Raw genomic sequence first — 18,091 nt, 5'->3', positions numbered from 1 at the left:
ATTTAAGCCTTTTCTCCTCCCCTCTTCTAACTCGATGAGGATTTAACACCTCTGTAAGCCTCACAAGGACTGCTAAGTTCTCAACAACACTACTTGGCAGCCCATAAGAAAAGGCGTGAGGATTACTTTATCATTGTACCAAAGGAATGTAGAGTTAGGACAAGAAATACCAAAAGCCAACGCCACTTTGGAGCAGCTCAGCGACAACAGAAGCTGCTCTCATCAAATCACAAATAAACACAGCCAGGACCTTTCAAGAAACTTCAGAGAAGAAACAAATGCCAGAAAGGCTCAGCAGATGACAGAATTTTGTAACCAAGTGACATCAACTTATCTTTTGAACATGGCTTAGCGTATAAAAACATTTAATAGAAGCTTAGTCCAAATCTATGCTCTTTGCGGCTTTTCATTAAGTTTCTTTGAAATAATTATATAGGCATTTCCTCGGCCAGTGCGGCGTCAACAAGCTGCCACCTCAAGTGCATGCAAAGAGCAGAATCCGGAGCGGCCAGAGGATTCATGAATCTCAAACCATTGAGGAACCGGCCTGCGCGTGACTCGGTCTCGGGGGAAGAAGTAGGCGGCTGCAGACAAACACCGCTCAGTAACACCCCCGGTACACCGTGGAGGTGATGCCTGCGCTGCTTTATGGCACCCAGTGCATCAAAAACAAAGACACAGCCACCTCCAGAATCAGCACCATCATCTCCCCAGTTAGCAGCCCAACTGATGAACCTACACCTAGTGCAAGGCCAACTTCCGCGAGGAATCGACTGAGACTCGAGGAGGCAGGACTCGCCTCGTGTCTACCACACCTTGCCATCCCTTCTGATTCTGGACAATTAATTTAATCCCCTAGCCCTGATCCCCCAACCAAACGTCTTCCCATCATCATCTTGGGTGTTATATTCTGCAAAACGGAGATTATCCTACTGGAGATATTTGTAAACTGCAGCCCAAACAAGTCCTGATACTGCCCAACATTCTTGATGTTGCTTCAGCAAAGCATATGCTGGACCTTCCCTCTCCCTTCAAAGGCTCCGAACTAAAAGGCCAGCACCTAATCCATGAAAACACCGTCACTTCAAAATGATACGAATCCTCAAGGCAACAGGAACAGTTCATTCTGTAGCCTTACTCCTGTATTTTCCTAAAATAAAAATTCGTCTGGATAGAGATCTCTCCACGCAAAGCTGATTCAGTAAAACCATCCATGTGTTTGCACCCTAAGCGATATCCAAGAACTACGACTCGATTATAAGCAATAAAAGCCTGGGAACGAATTGGGAGAGTTTTTACTAGAAAAATTGGAGCGCTATCACTTCCGACTCAAACCTGTTCCCGCGGAAAGGCACTGCAAGACCTGCTGGTGTTGTACGTGAGAAAAAAGGCACCAGAAATGGTGCTGACCTGGCAGCCATCACCCTAACTAGGCATGGAGGGTATTCTTCTCGGGGCTCAAAGCCAGCGCACCAGCAGCAATCCCAACCACTCCGTCCAGCGCACGACCCGTAGAAGACCCGACCAAAATCCCTCTACTCCACTTTGGTCCATAGCAGCAACACACGGAGCAGAAAGGACGGAGATTTCACACTCCCAAGGCTGAATTTACACTCCCAGCCATCAAAACAAAACCTTTTCTTGTAAACTGACCAAATGTTTTCTAGAAGTTGTTGAAAACAAACACGCACTTGTTGTTAACCACACTTTTTTTTTGCAGAGTGACTCCTTGGAGCAGTTGTGTTTGAAACGCGAACCACATCTCCTGAAGGTATCCTACGCGTCTCCTCAAAACAGACATCAGAACAAGGTGAAGCCAGAAAAGCACATTTCCCCAAAGGAAATCTTAACAGTTATTTGTTTTCTCCAAGACTGCTCCAATCTGCAATGTATTTACCACGACTTTAAAGAAGCACGTTTGTCTCCTGAAATCCAGGGCTTCTCCTCGACTTGGTTGCCTCTTTGAAGGTCTTAATTCCCCCCACAGAATAGGAGATGGCATACCGAAGTCACATGGTTCATAATTAAGCAGCTTTTACTCCTCTTGCCCTTTAAAACACCAAGAAAGGGACAAAACCACGTTCTTTCAGATAACTGCAAGAAAACAAGAGGGCAAAAAAATAAAATAAATAAATATGGAAGGCCAGCACTTGTGCCAGGAACAACTGTTACTATATTTAGTTGCCTTGTTCTTGCGAGCTGCTGAGCATCTGTTTCAACCATGGTGAATGACTTTTTTTTCCCTGCTAGTCAAGACAGCATTAATTAGGTGAACCCAAATGATTGCTCCCACCGCTTCCTCGGGTGCCGAGCTCTCATCTCCCATACCCTAACACACACACTCGCTGCTCAGCCCATCCTAACAGCGGGCCTCCCATCCTGGCACCCACTGCTTTTGCGTTCGGGAATGCCTTAAATAACTCAGTTGAAAGAAAACACACATTAGAAAGGAGTTTTTCAAAAGGGAGTATCTGGGTACCAAACTGAAAGGCTGCAACAATTATCAACTTGTTAAAATGCACGGAAAGTCATTCCTTTGCAATCCTCTTTAATATCAAGACAATAAATTAAAAAAAAGCTTTTAAGGAAGAAAAAAAAAAAATAACGCTGCTCACGTAAGCCAGCGCTTCTCAAAACCAGCTTTGATATTCTCTAATTTGAGAAGAGAATTCGTAAGCAGAGGGTGTTATATTCAAGGTAAACAAAACCAATCGGGAGCGTTTTGCCAAAAAATAATAATAAACAAATTACACTTTCTGCAAAAGGCCTCTTTCATCTCAATTCGTCCCTGAAAAGACCGACTTGCGAGCCTGCAAAGCCAAGAAAAGCTCCCACAATACGCGGTTAATTGAAGGGGGAGGGGGGGAGCAGCAGCCCCCTCGTATTGGACAGGCCTGTTGGGTTTGAATTTTAGGAGCCTGCCTTGAATTTTTTGCTTCTTTAGAACCAAAATGGTTGTGTTTCTCCAAGTGCCCCTAGCAGAGACTGAGCAAGAGCGAGACCGCTCACGTACAGGCTCCAGGATGGAAATGACAGTGCTTCCTAAGCAGAGGGGACAAACAAAACACCCCCCGGCTTGCAGAGGCTTCAGGGGCACCACCGTTCCCGCCGGCACCCAACACAAGATTTTAGGCGCTATTTCCCCAAATTCTTCCTCCGGCTCCCGCGGCTCAGCTTCTCCGCATGCTCCTCACCCTGTTCTCAGGCTGGGGGATGGGTGGGAACTGGGTTTCGCCAAGCTCGGCTCCATCTGAAAAGACTTTCTCACCAAACTAAGTTGTCTTTTCCAAGGAGGGAGCTTTTCCACATCCCACCTCTGAGCTCCGGCGGCCTCTTTCCCTATGGATATACCCACCCCGCCATGCAATCCCTGCGTCCCTTCCGCCAGGCGAGTACCAGCATACAAAGGAAGCGTTGCTCCATTGTCCACCTACAGCATCTATACATTGAGCCTGAAATGTGCCTTAATCGATTTACCCCTTTTACCCCCCAAAATATTTAACTGTTTACATCATCGAAAAGGGCCACAGAGGCAACGTGTCACCTCCCCCCATGCCTTAGTACCTGCACTCACAGCCAAACGTTTTGGAGCGTGTTTTAACCGTGTTTACTTGTGGCGAGATCAGCCTCACCCAAACACACGAATCCCGGTTAAAAAAAATCAGACTGGAAAACCAGCGAGAAATTCTAGAAACGAGAGAGGGGTTCCCCCGGCTGCGAATCTCCTTCCCAAACCTCTGATGGCAACTCACGGAGGTAAAAACAACCCCCTCCAAAAAAAAAAAAGGTAATTAACAATTCAGCGCCTGCCATTTTTTCCCATCCATCTCTAAGCAACAGCACCATAGCAACTTTTTTCCTGCTTTAATATATCTTACAAAAGGCAAAGGACTGGACAAAATAAGACGCAGGAATGTCAAATTTCCACTTTCGAGTGCCTATTCCTTCCAGCTACCTACGCCTAGAATTGAACAAATCAACCCCGGAGCGGGTTTTCTTTCCCAAAAAAAAACCCAACAACCTGCTTTTGTACAACGCTGGGTCACGTAACCGGGACGGACGGACACGACAAACCACCTCGGACGCAGAACCACTATCCCGCGCTGCCACGGACGAAGCAGCGATGCTGGGTTGGGGGGTGGGAGGGGAAGGAAATAAAAAGCGAAGCTTAATTAAAATAAGACAATTTCTGAGCGCTGACGACGCCTAGATGGGGTTTTGGTTTTCCTGCTGCTGCAGCTCGAGAGGATGGAGGAGACCCCCGGGGTGACCCCGGCTCCCCCCCAGCCCCAACCGGGGTCCCGCCGCCATTTTAGAGACTGGTTGGCACCACCCGCCCTCGCCAGGGTCGCTGTGCCACCGGGGCGGGGGGCAGCGAGTCCCCCCGGTAGCACCGACTGGGCAGGAGCTGGGACAGAGGCGGCGGGGACCTTCCTCCCCCCCTCCCCCGGTGTCACCGCATCTATTTTTCCCATGGTGACTCATTATTAAGGACGCTCCGTCATTTTTCCAACGCAGGAAGATTAAAGGAAGTTTCAAATATTTTTTTTGTCTTTTTTTTTTTTTGGGGGGGTGGCGGGGGGGAGAATGTTAAAACAACCATGAGCTGAGCAGCCACCTTGGGCTCGTTACCTTATTCCCCTAAAAAAAAAATATATATATATACATAAGTTCCAGCGTGGGGTGTCGGGCATCAACTTTGTGCCAGAGCATTTCCCGAGGAAAAAAAGGTGTTGCTGAGGCTGCAGGGGAGAAGCCGCCTCCTCCTCCTCCCTGCACGAAAAGACGAAGGGAGGAGGGGAAAAAAAAAACACAACCGTGCAAACAGCTACTACTTCCTTATAAGCAGGATTAATCTATGCAATGAAAAAAACAAGGGGAGAAAAAAAAATAACAACCCCAAATAATATAGTAATAAGTCCAGAGCGCTTCCCGCGTGGAGGGATCCGGCGTTTTCCTTCGTGCTTTTCATTATTTTTTATTTAAGAGTCACGTTTTGGCAGCTGCAGGCGCTCGGGTTCCCACCGGCGGCTGCACCGAACGGCGCGGGCACGGCCACAACCGGGGTGGGGGGGACGGAGACGAGGCATCCTCAGGGCCGGGGTAGCTCCAGGGGGAGGGAAAAATCAAAGAAAAAAACCAAGAAGGAAAATAAAAAGAGAAAACTCCAAACGCTGAATAATTCGAAAAAATAAAGAGCAATGGAGAAGCAAGATGGCCCGCTGCCTCCGAGACACATGAAATCCACTCCGAGCGTCGACACGCTGCTCCTCTGTGTTTTTCCTGGTGGTTTTTTTTTTTTTCAATTTTTTCGCGGAATTATCCCGTTTTTCTCCGCTCCCGCAGCTCTCCCCACGCCGCCAGCCCTCCGCGGCCGATCCTCGCCATGGCGCGGCGGTTATTTACAGCGATTCTGTTTTCCTCCTCCTCCTCCTCTCCCCAGGCCGCGGGAACCGCCGTCCCTCCGCATTCCTCCCCTTCTTTTTACACATCTTTTTTTTTTCCACCTTTTTCTTTTTTTCCTCCCCTCCCCTTCTTTTTCCCCAAACCAGGGGGGGCCGCGGGCAGGACCTGCCCGGGGTAAGGGCGGGGAGACCGACCCGAAGGCGCGGGAAGGACCGGCGGAGCCCCCCCCCCCCTTTCCTCCCGCTCCCCACTCACCGCTTGAAGTGCTCGATGATTTTCTCCTCACGCACGTTCTCCGGCAAGTTGCCCACCCAGAGGTGCCTGGTTTCCCGCACCATGCTGCGCGGCGCGGGGCGAACCCGCCGCCCCTGCCCCGGCTCCCGGCCGCTGCCGCCGCTTCCCTCCTCACAGCGCTGCCGGCCGCCGCTCGCCGCCCGCCGCCGCCTCCTCCTCCTCCGCCTCCTCCTCCTCGTCGCCCTCCGCCTCTTCCGCCGCGGGGCCCTGCCGCCCTCAGCGCCGCCGGCTGCCTCCCCCCGCGGCGGCGGCGACGGACGACACCATCCCCTGCGGGGGGGCCCCCTGACTGGCGGGCCGGCTGGCGGGCGGCGGCCTCCCTCTCCGCCGCCGCTTTTCTTCCTCCCTGTCTCCCCTCGCCGCGGCCCTCGCTCGCTCGCTCCCGCTTCCTCCTCCTCCTCCGTCAGCGGCAGCGCGGCGTGTCCCCCCCCCCCACCCCCCCGCCGCCTCCTCCTCCTCCTCCTCCTCCTCCTTCCCCCCTCCGCGCTCCCGCTCCTCTGGCGGCTCCGCTCTCTCTCCCCCCCCCCCCCCTCCGCGCCTCTCGCAGCGCCACACGGGGGCCCCCGCGCAGGCGCACTGCGCCCCGGGGCGCGCGCCGCGGGCACGGCGGCGGAGGCGGAGCGCGGGCGCGCAACGCCCCGCTCGCGCGCGGGGGTGGCGGGACTGCGCCTGCGCGGGAGGCGGGATGGGGGGTGCGATGCAAAAAGCGGGGTGCTGTGCGACAGAAAATAAAGGGGGTGCGCGGGGAAAACGGGGGGTTGCAGTGCGAAAAAATAAAGGGGGGGCTGTATTGCAAAATGAGGGGGTGCTGTGCAAAAAATAAAGGGGTGAAGTGCAAAAAACAGGAGGCTATGCAAAAAATAAAGGGGGGCTGCATTGCAAAAAATAAAGGGAGGCTATGCAAAAAATAAAGGGGGGCTGTATTGCAAAAAATAGGGGAGGCTATGCAAAAATAAAGGGGGGGCTGTGCAAAAATGGAGCTCCGTTGCAGAAAAATAGGGTGCTATGAAAAAAATAGAGGAGGGGCTGCATTGCAGAAAACCAGGGTGCTATGCAAAAAATAGAAGGGGGCGCACTGCAAAAAATAAAGGGGTTGCATTGCAAAAAATAAAAGGGGTTGCATTGCAGAAATAAATGAGAGGCTGCTTTGCAAAATAAACGGGGTGCCATGCAAAAAAAAAGGGGTCACAATGCAAAAAATAAAGGGTACTATGCAAAAACACAGGGTGCCATGCGAAAAATAAAGGGGGGGCTGCAATGCAAGAGCGATGTCCTGCTGGCAGCCAGCACCTCGTTTGCACCCAGGCTGGAGGTTCGTAACACGGTTGCAGCTGAGGGCAGTGCCCGGAGGGTCCTTGCTGGCCACGGGCCACCCTTGTTGGCCATGAAACCTGCAACGGGGGCCGTGAGGTTCTCCCCCATCCTGAGGCACAAACCGTCTTTACCTCCAGGCAAAAGAAAAACCCACGTCGACGCAATCGAAAAATTAATTTTGGCATAGGCAGCTGAGGGCCCCGCGCTGTTCGGGAGCCTATAGATCTCTTTATCTATAATGGGTCCAAAGTTCAGAGCTATAGGCAATGCGGGCGGGGGGGGCTGGCAGCACTGGCCGCAACAGCAAGTGGGGAGGGAGGTCACGGAACGCTCCCAAAACACTTCCCTCCCGTCCAAACGGAGAGGCCATGTCACGGAACGGCGGGGAAGAAGCTCCCACTGGGGGGGGGGGGGTCGGCTGCGAGTCCCCCCCTTCTCCCCCAGCGGGTTTTCGCAGAGCTCATTAATTAAGACGGGGAGGGGGTGAAGAAAACGCTCCTCGCAAATATTCCAACTCGCATGTCGTGCCCTGTCCCGTTTTTTTGACCTGAAGGGTCTTGTTTGCCACCGAAACGCGCCTCTGCGCCGATAAAACCACCTTACTTCTCCGTCGGAAAAGGAAAAACGCTGGACTGATGGCTGCGACGAGATTCCGGGCAGGCTGAGGTCAAAGCCGCGGACGCACCATTTCTTTGGAAGCCAGTTTGGTGCTTCCACCACGGATGTTTCAGGATTTTCCATGGCCGAAGCCTCCTGACGGTGCTTTTCTATCAATTAAAACCACGTTTTTATCAAGGCCACCTCAACACCTGGTCAAAGCCACGGAGCTACAGGTGGCTTAACAAATATGCAAACCTCTTGATTTAATCAGGACCTCTGACGCACATCCACTCCAGCCTCGGATTCCCAACTCTACTGCTGCCGAGTGGCTGCAAACTCATCCCTTCACGGCCCCGTGCCTCAGTTTCCTCAAGCAATGACGGGCGTTACGCTGCTCCACCAAAGTGAGATCTACTGATTAATTAAAAAAAAAAAACCAAACAAACCAAACAACTCTTTGCACGTAAACCATCTATTATTTAAAACACGTGACGGAGCCACGTGCGCCTGAGAACAAGAGCTCCACTGGTGCTTTCCACCACGCGTTTCTCCTCCGTGGAAACGGGTTTAGCGCTTCGTTTTAACTGGTTGGAAGGTCAAACAGCACTCACTGCGTGTCTGCACCTTTAACGCACTCTACAGGCACACGTTTGGGAGAGGAAGAAACCCAAACCACGCATCAAACGGCTTTTCCGTGCCAAATCGTCCCCTCTCCGATGGAGCACGTTTGCTGCACTGGCGTTTCCAACCGCTCTTCCCCTCCCTGCCAGGTCGGCACCTCCAAGGGACACAGGAAAACCACTCTGGCACTCAGGTCCGTCAAGGAGACCTTGCTGCTGTCATGTGGCCATCCCGGGAGGGACATCCGTGGCTCAGAATCCATCACAAACAAAGCCATGGACTCTGCTGACAGAAGAGATGGTTGAATTAAGCGCTTCAAGGGGCTCCGTTTCCATCAAAACCAGCTGGAAGAGGAGCACAAAGCCCGGCCGGTGACGCAAAACCGAGGCTGTGGACCATCCGGATATTTTTCCTACACTTTAAGGGGAAACTGTTCCCAGTTGCGACATGGGACTGCACTCGGGCAATGTCGCTGTAACCGGATCCCTCCAACTCATCCAAAGATTTTAAAGAACACAGAGCCAGGATGGAGACCAGGGCGGGCAGAACCTTCCTCTCGGCAAACCAAAAGGGCCTTGACGAAGGACCGGCCTTACGCGGCAGCAACCAACACCGTCTTTGCCACCGCGACCAACTGGTGACGACGCGATGAGCGTCGGGGGCGAGACACGGATATGCGTCTCTGTTTGCTACGTCTTCCCCGAGGAAGAGGCAGCTTCAGACGCTCTTCATCGCCCGGTGGCCCTCGGCCTTCAGGACATGGGAGGGCAGGGTCCGGTGCGCCGCACGGCGCAGCTGAAACGACTCACGCCTGCACAATGGGTGTAGCCGAGAACTCAGCTATCTCCGGGCATCTCGGCCACCCGTGCGGTTAAAACGTTTGAACAGTTGTTATCTGCACTTGGAAAGGGTTAAAATGCCCCACAATGCATTAAGGAGGGAGCAGGTTATAACCCATCGCGGCTGGAACACCGCGTTCCCGTCAAGAAAAGCAAAGCGAGAAGAGGACGGATCAAAAGAGAGCCATTAAAGGCGTGAGAAAACGGCGCTGCCGTATAAGGAGCTCGTAAAGTTCGCAGCTCTCCAGTTTGGACGAAAAAAAAGGAAAAAAAAGGGGGCAGGAGAATCAGAAAATATCCTTGGGGTGTGCACAAACAGCCAGAGTCAGCCCCACTTCGAGGAGGAAACGTCAATAAATAGAGCAGATGGCGCTTGAGAAGGCGAGTTGATGCGTTTTGTAACGCGGCGTCTTACCCAAGTGGTGGAGCTGGCGGCCACGTGCCGCCGGGACTGTTTGCCAAACGTTTGGAAAAAAGCAGAGATTAGACGCCGGACGAGGACAGTGACCAGCTCTATTTGCTAAGACCATAACTTCCCATCCTTGATTCTGGCGCAGCGATAGCTCCGCGTTTTCCGCTCGCAGCGGCGCGGCTGGAGGTGGGAAGGGAAGAGTCACTCCTCTCCCCGGAGCCGGGGACGTCCCAGCTCCATCGACCGCGGGACTTGCGTGGGTTTGAGCGGTCACATTAGTGGCACGCAAGGATTAGCCCCACCAGTGGCCGGTACACAGCCAGTTTGCTTTGCTTTTTACGCAAAACCAGCAGGTTTACCCAGACAAGAGGGCTCAGACACCACCGGAAACACTCGGAGCGTTTCCTTGTCCGAACCAGCCAGCTCCAGCCACCATCTTCCCATTCCAAAATATATTCACGGGCCTTTCCTGCTCATTGACTACATTTATTAAAACGACAGTATGGCAGTCGAATATCAAGTTGCCAGTTAGGCTTTTAGCTCATTTTTCAGCCAGCTTGAATTTCTGGCCTGATTTTATTGCTTACCCATTACATTTTATGCAAATGGATAATTTTCTCCGAGAAGGAATTGGTGCCGCTTGATATTTGGGCTCGTTTATTGCCAAGACAGAGGATATTGGCTTACGCGCCGATATGGCTTTGTGCACGAAGCCCGGTTCTGGATCCTACGCAACACAAAAAGTATAGGATTTATATTAATAAAGCTATTGATTTTGGTTCTTTCCTCTTTTGAGGGTTAGCACTGCAAAATCTTCACGGCGAGATGACTCCTTTCATGTTTTTAAAACCGAGTATTTAGTGATTTCTTTTCAAACACTTTTCTTCCCCGCTAGACTCCATGGTGGAGTTGTTATCCACGCAGCAGCAGGGATGGGAGCTGCCACAAAACACCGCCCCTGGAGCTGGCGGGTTAACACCAGTTACCTTCTGCAGCACGAGTAAACACAGCTCGGGAACCCCTGGAATTCGGTTTACACTGAACCCGTTTGTATCTATCTATAAAAGCACGTTTCTGGCCTGTTGTTGGGAAAAATTAGAAATATCATAGTGCTGGCTCCTGCTCAGCTTCCTTTTGTCCCCCAACTTCTGTGCGACCACGTACCGAAGAGTTGTACCTGCTCACCTCGCAAGGGTTCTTCCCAAACACGGGGCGTTTCTCCAGCTAGACACAGAGCGCTTTGGTCTTCCAGGCTGCAAAATGTTACATTTTAGGGGAAAACCAAAGAAAATAAACCCCAAAAAAGCCAACCCCATGTTATTTGAAACTCAAACGTGAAAATTCAAAGGATATAAATCCCGTAGGACTGGACAGGTCACCTGTACTTGGCCATTTTTAACACCCCATTGCTGTATGACATTATGTAAAGACCCCATGTGCGACGGCCAGGAAAAAAAACAGAAATCACAGAAATTACACTGGTGGTGTTGCGGGACAAAGGTTTAACACAAAACCCACAGTCCAAACCTGTGAGCTAAAGGCTGCTCTTCCCCACGTTCCCCACCGGATCGATTGGCACACCCAGCACAACAACAAATATCGAGTCTGCCACCGTCAGAGCTTTTGCTTCACCAAACACCATTTTGATTCCGGACAACCTGACGGTGTTTTAAGCGGAGCAGACTGAACGCGCGGTTATCGGTCTCTCATTTCAGAGAAACGCACAAAAGAAAAACGCTTGTGCATAGAGACCTGCTGCACTCGAAAACCTGTCCAGCGATCGGGCACAGGAGAAGAGATTCTCAGGTAGCTTTGGCTTTCATTTCACCTCTGCGGATCTCTCGATGCAGCTTTTGAACTCTTGGGGATAATAGGAAAGCTTGAAAGACTGTGGTTTCCCCTCTTACGAGGAGGTACGGAAGCTTCTATCGCTCGCTTGCTTTTTGGCACTGGAAATTCAGGTTTTGTTTAGCTTGGAAACCTCATGGATGTAGTTCTAGTAACTCTACAGTCCAAAGCGGAGGGTGGTAAAAGTTCAACGTTCAGGTAATTCTCACTCGGTTGGCTGAAACTGCCAAAGAAAAGTAATTCTGAGTCCACACAGGGTGTGCCAACCTCAAAAACATGGAAAGATCCCAAGCAGCCAGCTTCTTGATCCACTCTATCTCCATGCCAGCGAAGGCCTCTGATGAGCACGAGGCGTATCTCCAACCCAACACATCCCTAACGAGAGAATAAAAGTAATAAAATTAATATCCCTGGCCATGCTGGTTTATTTCAAGCGCAGTACGAGGCTTTAGGCACAGGAGCAACTGACAATTTTCACGTACACCACACACCAACTCTCCACCGCGGGAGCACGGGATGAAATCTGGCCCGCACACCTCATACTTACCCTCCGCTAAATTTTTCCTAGAAAAGTGTAAAAAAAAAAAACCAAATCGCTGCAGCGACCGGACTGCCTCAGCGCCAGCGAAATCACTGCGTTTCTCATGAGGTGTTGCTCCAGTTTAGCAGGGCAGGGCCTCTCTGTGGTCAGCCAGAGGCATTCACGCAACGCCGCTGCCAATATCCTCGTTAAGGGAGGCTAACGAGAAGGCGTGATACCTGCGTGACCTAGGAGAGACCAGCACCAGGTGCTTTTTATTACCTTTTGCAACACAACAAAAGAAATTGCACCCAGTAAGGACGCCTGGCCCTTCTTCCCAGCGAGCGTGCATGACTTTTGAGGAATCAAGTAATAAAATAGTAGCATCTAGCAGGAGGAAGTTCACAGAAAAAAAAAAGAAAAAAAAAAAACAGTTCAAGGGGACCCTGATCTTCACCAACACAATGTAGGACGTTGCAACACTCCCTCCGACGTTAGCCCGTTGCCTTTGCCTGAGCAATAGTAGGAGTAATTTACTATCGCTTGTACGGCTGTTGGCTTGTAGGGAAAGGGGCCCCTTTACTCCCGGGAGGCACCAATTCTCCCCACCCCTTTTGTGTGTGGTTTTTTTGTTGTTGTTTTTTTGTTTTTTAAACGTGCCACACCATCAGCACAACGCTGACAACTGCATTGTATGTTTTCTGCCTATGCAGCAGTTCAAGAGCGCACAACTCTGGAAGGTTTTTTTGAAAGGGGAAAGGGGGAGGGAGCAGTCCTTTGCAATACCGTTGGAATTGCATGGCTTGCTCCTCTCCGGGACCACAGGGAAGGGAAAAAAAAAAATCAGGAAGGATTAAAAACAGTACCGTTTTTAGCATCCAAAATGGTCAAACTCAGTCTTCTCACCAGATACAGCCGAGCTTAGAACAAAAGCTACCAGAGGCAAGAAAAAAAAATATAAATCACTAGTGTTTCTTCTCTGGAGTTGGAAGTGACCCCAGAAGACAGCTCCTCCGTCCTTGCTTACTGTCGTGACAGTCTCCGCGTTTCCACGCCTGCCAATGCAGAGATGCCAGCACTGGAAAAGGAAAATGGAGGGAAGGGTATGAAAAGCCAGACTGCCAGTTTTTCCACCTGCCAGCGGCAGCTCGACGGAGCCTCGGTGGCACCACTCCAAAGAGCGGCGACCAGAGCACGTTACCGGCCTCCGCAAATAAACCTTAAATAGTTGATATCTCACACGCACACGCGTTATGCAGACAGGACAGGCAAACAGCTTGCTTTAAAAATAAGGATGACTAATCCACAGCAGTTTTTCTTTTTTTTTTTTTTTTTTAAAAAGGCCACAAGGCAGAGCTTTTTCCAAAAGCAGCCGCCTTTTCTTTTGTGAAAGAGTAAACGGTGGGAAGGGGAAGCCCGGGGACCTACTCATGCTATCCAGACAGAAGCCACCACAGAAACATTGTGGGTTTCTGCGGCCCGTGTACAACACACGCTTGCACAACCAGAGCGCTGTGCCTTACGCTCCTCGGCGAGGCCAGATCCGACAGCCCGGGCGGCTCCGAGATCGCTGCGTGTTTATGAGACTTACACAGAAGGTATCTGCTGCCGAGAGGGGTTACACAAACAATCCTCTATTTCCCTGGGAAGGCAAAAAAAAAAAAAGGGAAAAAAAATTAGGCATAAGACAGCTTTCACCCTTAATATTGCAACATCCCCCTGCGCTACCTGGGTGAGGGAAGGGATGTGCTGGGAAAAAAGCGGTGTGCAGGGCTGTGTCATTGAAGTGGAGCATCTGCACGAGCTCGGTGGGCCCAGTCCCTCAAACAAGGTCATTCTGGCTCGCTAGCCACTGGCAAGGCTGCTTTAATGCAAAGCCGTGGTCAAAACACAGCAGAGGCAGTGCTGGAGGAGGTCACTTGGGGACTACAGAAAGGTAATGAATTAAAAAAAAAACCACCAAGAAAAAAAAAAGGGAAAAAAAAAATCTATAAGCAGATGTTTACTGACAAGCAGACAAGTCCACAGAGCTGCGTGGTCGCCTGCACGGAGCAGGCGGAGAAATAACAGCCCAGTTCCCAGGACGCAGCAAAATACTCTGCATCTACACAGAACACTGGAAAGATTTAGGTTACAGCTTTCAGCCAGCCCCGCTTACCAACCTCCCCCGCCTCCAGCTTTGCAGCCCTAAAACCCACCAAATCCGTCATCTTTTTAAGCACTAAAAACGGAGATTTGCCACCGAGGTGATTTTTGGTGGTGGCACCATTAAAATACTTACCCGCCTCACAGACAAGGGCTGTGGAACCTTACATTTGTGAGTGTTTGCAAATGATTTTGAAAGCCTTCCAAGGAAGGTGCTGCAGGATTGTAAATCCTTCCCATTATTAATAAAATGGAGCTATTGTTCCAACTCTAATCAAGGCTTGTCTCCAGCTGGGCAATTTTAAAACGCGACTCAAAACACACAGACACACAAAAAATAAAAAGATCATGAGGAAGCTGGAACCCACAGGCTACCAAGAAAAAAAAAACCAAAACCCACACAACACTGAAAGAGCAAGCTGGTTTTTAAGGGGAGGAGAGAAAGAAAATGAAAAATAATAACCCTGCTATTTAAAATGAATTCCAAGCGGGAGCGTGTCGGGGCGGGAGGGAGGGAAAAGCCTCCCTCTCAGCGCCTGGGAAAGGTCACTTCTGCCATCGGTACTCTCGCTACGCCGGATCACGGCTGCGGCAACGCGCGCGAGCGAGCAACCCCATCGCTGCGAGCCCAGCATCATCCATCTCCATCACGAGAAGACATTTCTGCTTTTCACTTATTTAGCAAAGGGGGTGGGGGGAGAGAATAAAAAAAGACTAAAAACAAACAAACAAAAAAAAAAAAAACACCACAAAAATCCTTGCAAACACCTCCCAGCACCCTTTTCAAGGATGGGGAAAATCTAGCAAGGGGGAGAGGCTTGGAAACAGGCTGCCAGCTGGGAAGGGAAGGGAAGGCAGGGAGAGGTGGTGCATCGTCTTCTTCTTCCTCCTCCTCCTCCTCCTCCTCCTCCCCCGGCGGCAGGGACCACGCCTGCCCAGCGCTGCGGCAAAGGCTCCGCAGTGGGTGCTCCCCTCCCCCGTAGAAACTTCTGGAATAAGCAGCCAAGCTGGGGAGAGAAGAGAAACCTTTAAACCCGCAGAGAGGAGGGGGAAAAAAAGGAGAGCAAGCAATAGAGCACATAATAGAGGATTGCACAAGGATGGGGTGCGTGCAGGGGGAAAAAAAATAGATACATATAAAAATTAAGCCCACGCGCAACTTTGGCAGCCCTGGCTCGGTGGGGTTTAGCAGTCTGCTTGGCTTTAAATAAAACGCCCCAACACAAAGCACCGAAAAAAAAAAAAATAATGTGGTGTTTGGAGCGCTAGATGGTGGGATAAAGGAGCTGATCCCTCCTCCCGGATCTGCGGCAAAGCCCTGCCATTTCAGTTCAGCTAATTTGTCCTCTCCTTTTGTTGCAATGAATTGTCTGATCCGGACTATCTGATTGCATTTTGCAGCTTCAGTTACTGGGGTTTGGTTTTGTGTGCCTTCCCCCCCCCCCCCCATTTTTTTTTGGTTCTCTTTTAGTGTTGTTTTTCTGGGTGTGTTTTTGCCTCTTTTAATTTAAAAAAAAAAATCTTCCCCAAATCTCCCAAGGAGAATCTACATCTTTGTGGAACAAATAAAACACTCAGGCACAAGCTTCCACTACGGACTGTAAAAAAGAGATGGGTTGCCTTTTTTTTTTCTTCTTTTTTATGGCTTTTTTTTTTTTTCACCTGCTTTTAGGATATATTGTAGTAGAAAGCCAATGGAGGAAAACAAAGGTAATATATATATAAAATCAAACATATACGGGCCAAAATTACAGCGATTATATATAATTAAATCATAGTGGTTTAGGTTTGTGGGTTTATTTTATATTCTGTAATCAATACCTAAAAAAGAGATACATATATATACACATATATAAATATGTAGTAAATATATAGAAATATTTCTATATATGTAGAAATAAAAGAGCATTTGTACGGGCCTAAATCTGTAATTCCAGGAAAAAACAGCAGTTATTTTAGGCATGTGGTTTTTAACAAAGGGGCAATGTTACAACGTAGCCTGTAACAACACTGTGGTGCAGAAAAAAAAGGTAAGGTAACATTAAAAAAATATATTTTAAAAAAAGCATACGTGGTACCTCGGCTGCAGCCTCCAGCAACAGGCGTTTGGATGTTAGGGGCTGGTTTGGGGTTTTTTTATGGAATTACCACGTCTGATCACACCAAGTATATACTTTTAATGAACCGAACGGCTGGCAGGTTGTCGTGGGGAGCCAGGCGAGCGGCGACAGCTTCTCCCCCCGTGTCACTCCGGCTCTGAAGATAAAGAAATCCTCGGGAGTTTTGGGTTTTTTTTGTGTGTGGTTTGTTGTTTTTTTTCCGAGCGCGTTTGGGTCTTTTCCATGCCGTGAAGAGAGCGGGAGGCGGCGGCTTCAACCCCTGCGAAGGAGAAAAGCGGTGGAAGAGAAAGAAATTAGGCATAAAACTACCCACCTTGGGGGGCGTGAGGTGATGATGATGGGGGGGAGCGGGGAAAAGAGCAATTCTGGGCTAAAAAACCGTCACGCTATGAGGAAAAAAAAAGAACGAGTGGGTCGGTGCCGGCGGGCTGCGCCGTGAGGGGAGCGAAGGGTCGATGGCGCCTGAGGGGGGGAACCCTGAGGCGGCGGGGGGGGCCCGAGGCCCCCGCCGCCCCCGGGGCGGCGTGAAAAACCCGCGTTTCTGAGCATTTCTGGGCATTTTCGCCTGCTTTTGCAAAGGCGGCGGGGAGAAGCCGCGGGGGGGGGGGGAAGGAAGGTCAGGTTTCACCCGCAGCGCTGTCGCTGCCTGCCTGGAGGGGATCCGCACATGAGGAGAAGCCCCTCCGCCCTGCTCCCGGCACGGCTGAACCCCCATTCGCCTCCTCGGCCTCGCCGCCCGCAGCCGGCGCATCGTCCGTCCTTCCCCTCGCTGTCCGCCCGGCGCCATTTTGTCGCCTCAGCGTCGCTCGCCGCGGCCGCGCGGGCGGCCATTTTGTGAAGCGAGTGGCGGGAAAGCTGCAGCGCGGCGGGCGAGGCGGCGCTGTGGAGCCCGAGGCGCCGTGAGGGGCGGCCGCGGCCGCCGCCTCCTCCCCTTGTAGTCAGGCAAACACTCTCCTTTTCTTCGCTTTTTCTCTTTTGTCTCTTTACAAAACGTGCCATTAAAACGCCGGGTGGGGGCCTCGGCAAGATTCAGCCTCAGACGAAGGAATCCGATAAAGGAGATTAAAGTCTATTCTTCCGGCTGGGCTGTGAGGGAAAGTTTAGCTGCACGGCAAATTAAGGGATATATTTATTTTTAGGAGCTATTCCCCTCTCCTTTGCCTCCCTCCAGCTTTTTTCCCGGTGATAAATCACGGAGGTCTATAAGCCACCTTGACGAACGGGATAACCTCTGAGAGAAGTATCTTTTTTTTTAATAAAACCCCTCACCTATGGGCTGTAATGGATGCTCCAGGAAAATAAAGATGTAATGTAACTGCTTGAAGGCAGGTGTGAGTGAAAATTGTTATTTTTCGGGAAATAGGGCTGCGGGATGCTGTAATCACTGCTGGTAGGATGAAGCAAAGCTGCGATATAAAACGTCAAAGCCCCGCTTGCAGGCGTGTGCCAGGTGTCTATTTTGGGAAATAGGGTGGGTTGGGTTTTTCTTGCCTTTTTTTATTTATTTTTTTTTAATAACCCAGTGTATCACTTGCAGCCTGGTAACACGCTTGTGTAACCGGCTGCATCGATTTCGCCTTGCGTTATCGAAAACACAGCATGCTTTAAAAAGAAATCGTGGTGCTGGGTGGTTCAGTTTTGCAGGAAAAACGGAGAAAAAGGAGAAAAGTGCAATATCTTTTTTTTTTTTTTTTTTTTTTTACATCCTGCCTGTGCTGCGTAATGAAGCCGGGGAAATTCAGAGCTTGGGCTGCTCCCAGAGGAATCCCTGCTGGTTTCTCCCCCTGTCCTTTAGCCAACAGGATCACACCACTTTTCATTTAAGAAATGTTAAGTTTTTAGGTTGTGTTGAAGACAGGGAAACGCATCCAAATGCTCTTCAGGGAAGGATGACGTTGCAGCAAGCCAACTGGGATATGGTTGCAATTAACCCGGATCGACCAAAAGAAAAAACCCCAGTTTTCCTCCATCT

General features: G+C 50.5%; 1 protein-coding gene and 1 long non-coding RNA gene across 11 annotated transcripts in view; both read right to left on the bottom strand.

Moving 5' to 3' along the window:
- SPEN (spen family transcriptional repressor) overlaps window positions 1-5,765 on the bottom strand; it is a 66,464-nt gene extending 60,699 nt beyond the window's left edge. For all 3 annotated transcript variants that reach the window (XM_086625466.1, XM_086625467.1, XM_086625468.1), the window contains exon 1: window positions 5,662-5,765. In XM_086625466.1, coding sequence (XP_086481592.1) covers window positions 5,662-5,744 — 83 coding nt within the window. In that variant the 5' untranslated portion in view covers window positions 5,745-5,765. The remainder of the gene's footprint in view (window positions 1-5,661) is intronic.
- A 2,375-nt stretch (window positions 5,766-8,140) lies between these two features.
- On the bottom strand, window positions 8,141-16,581 carry LOC147527155 (uncharacterized). 8 transcript variants are annotated; one of them, XR_015222817.1, is made up of 4 exons: window positions 16,078-16,581; window positions 10,672-13,496; window positions 10,074-10,213; window positions 8,141-8,517 (listed from the first exon to the last, which is right to left on the bottom strand). It is a non-coding gene; the product is annotated as an uncharacterized LOC147527155 (long non-coding RNA). The 8 variants fall into 8 exon arrangements; XR_015222818.1 differs by lacking the exon at window positions 10,074-10,213 and having other exon boundaries at window positions 10,672-10,739; window positions 11,239-13,496; XR_015222822.1 differs by lacking the exon at window positions 10,074-10,213 and having other exon boundaries at window positions 10,672-12,102; window positions 12,761-13,496.
- Between the last annotated feature and the right edge of the window lie 1,510 nt (window positions 16,582-18,091).

The sequence above is a fragment of the Tauraco erythrolophus genome, chromosome 23 (assembly GCF_009769465.1).
Source record: "Tauraco erythrolophus isolate bTauEry1 chromosome 23, bTauEry1.pri, whole genome shotgun sequence".
NCBI classification, from domain to species: domain Eukaryota; kingdom Metazoa; phylum Chordata; class Aves; order Musophagiformes; family Musophagidae; genus Tauraco; species Tauraco erythrolophus.
Note: the sequence above shows the minus strand (reverse complement) of the source record. Positions and strands in the feature narration are given on the sequence as shown.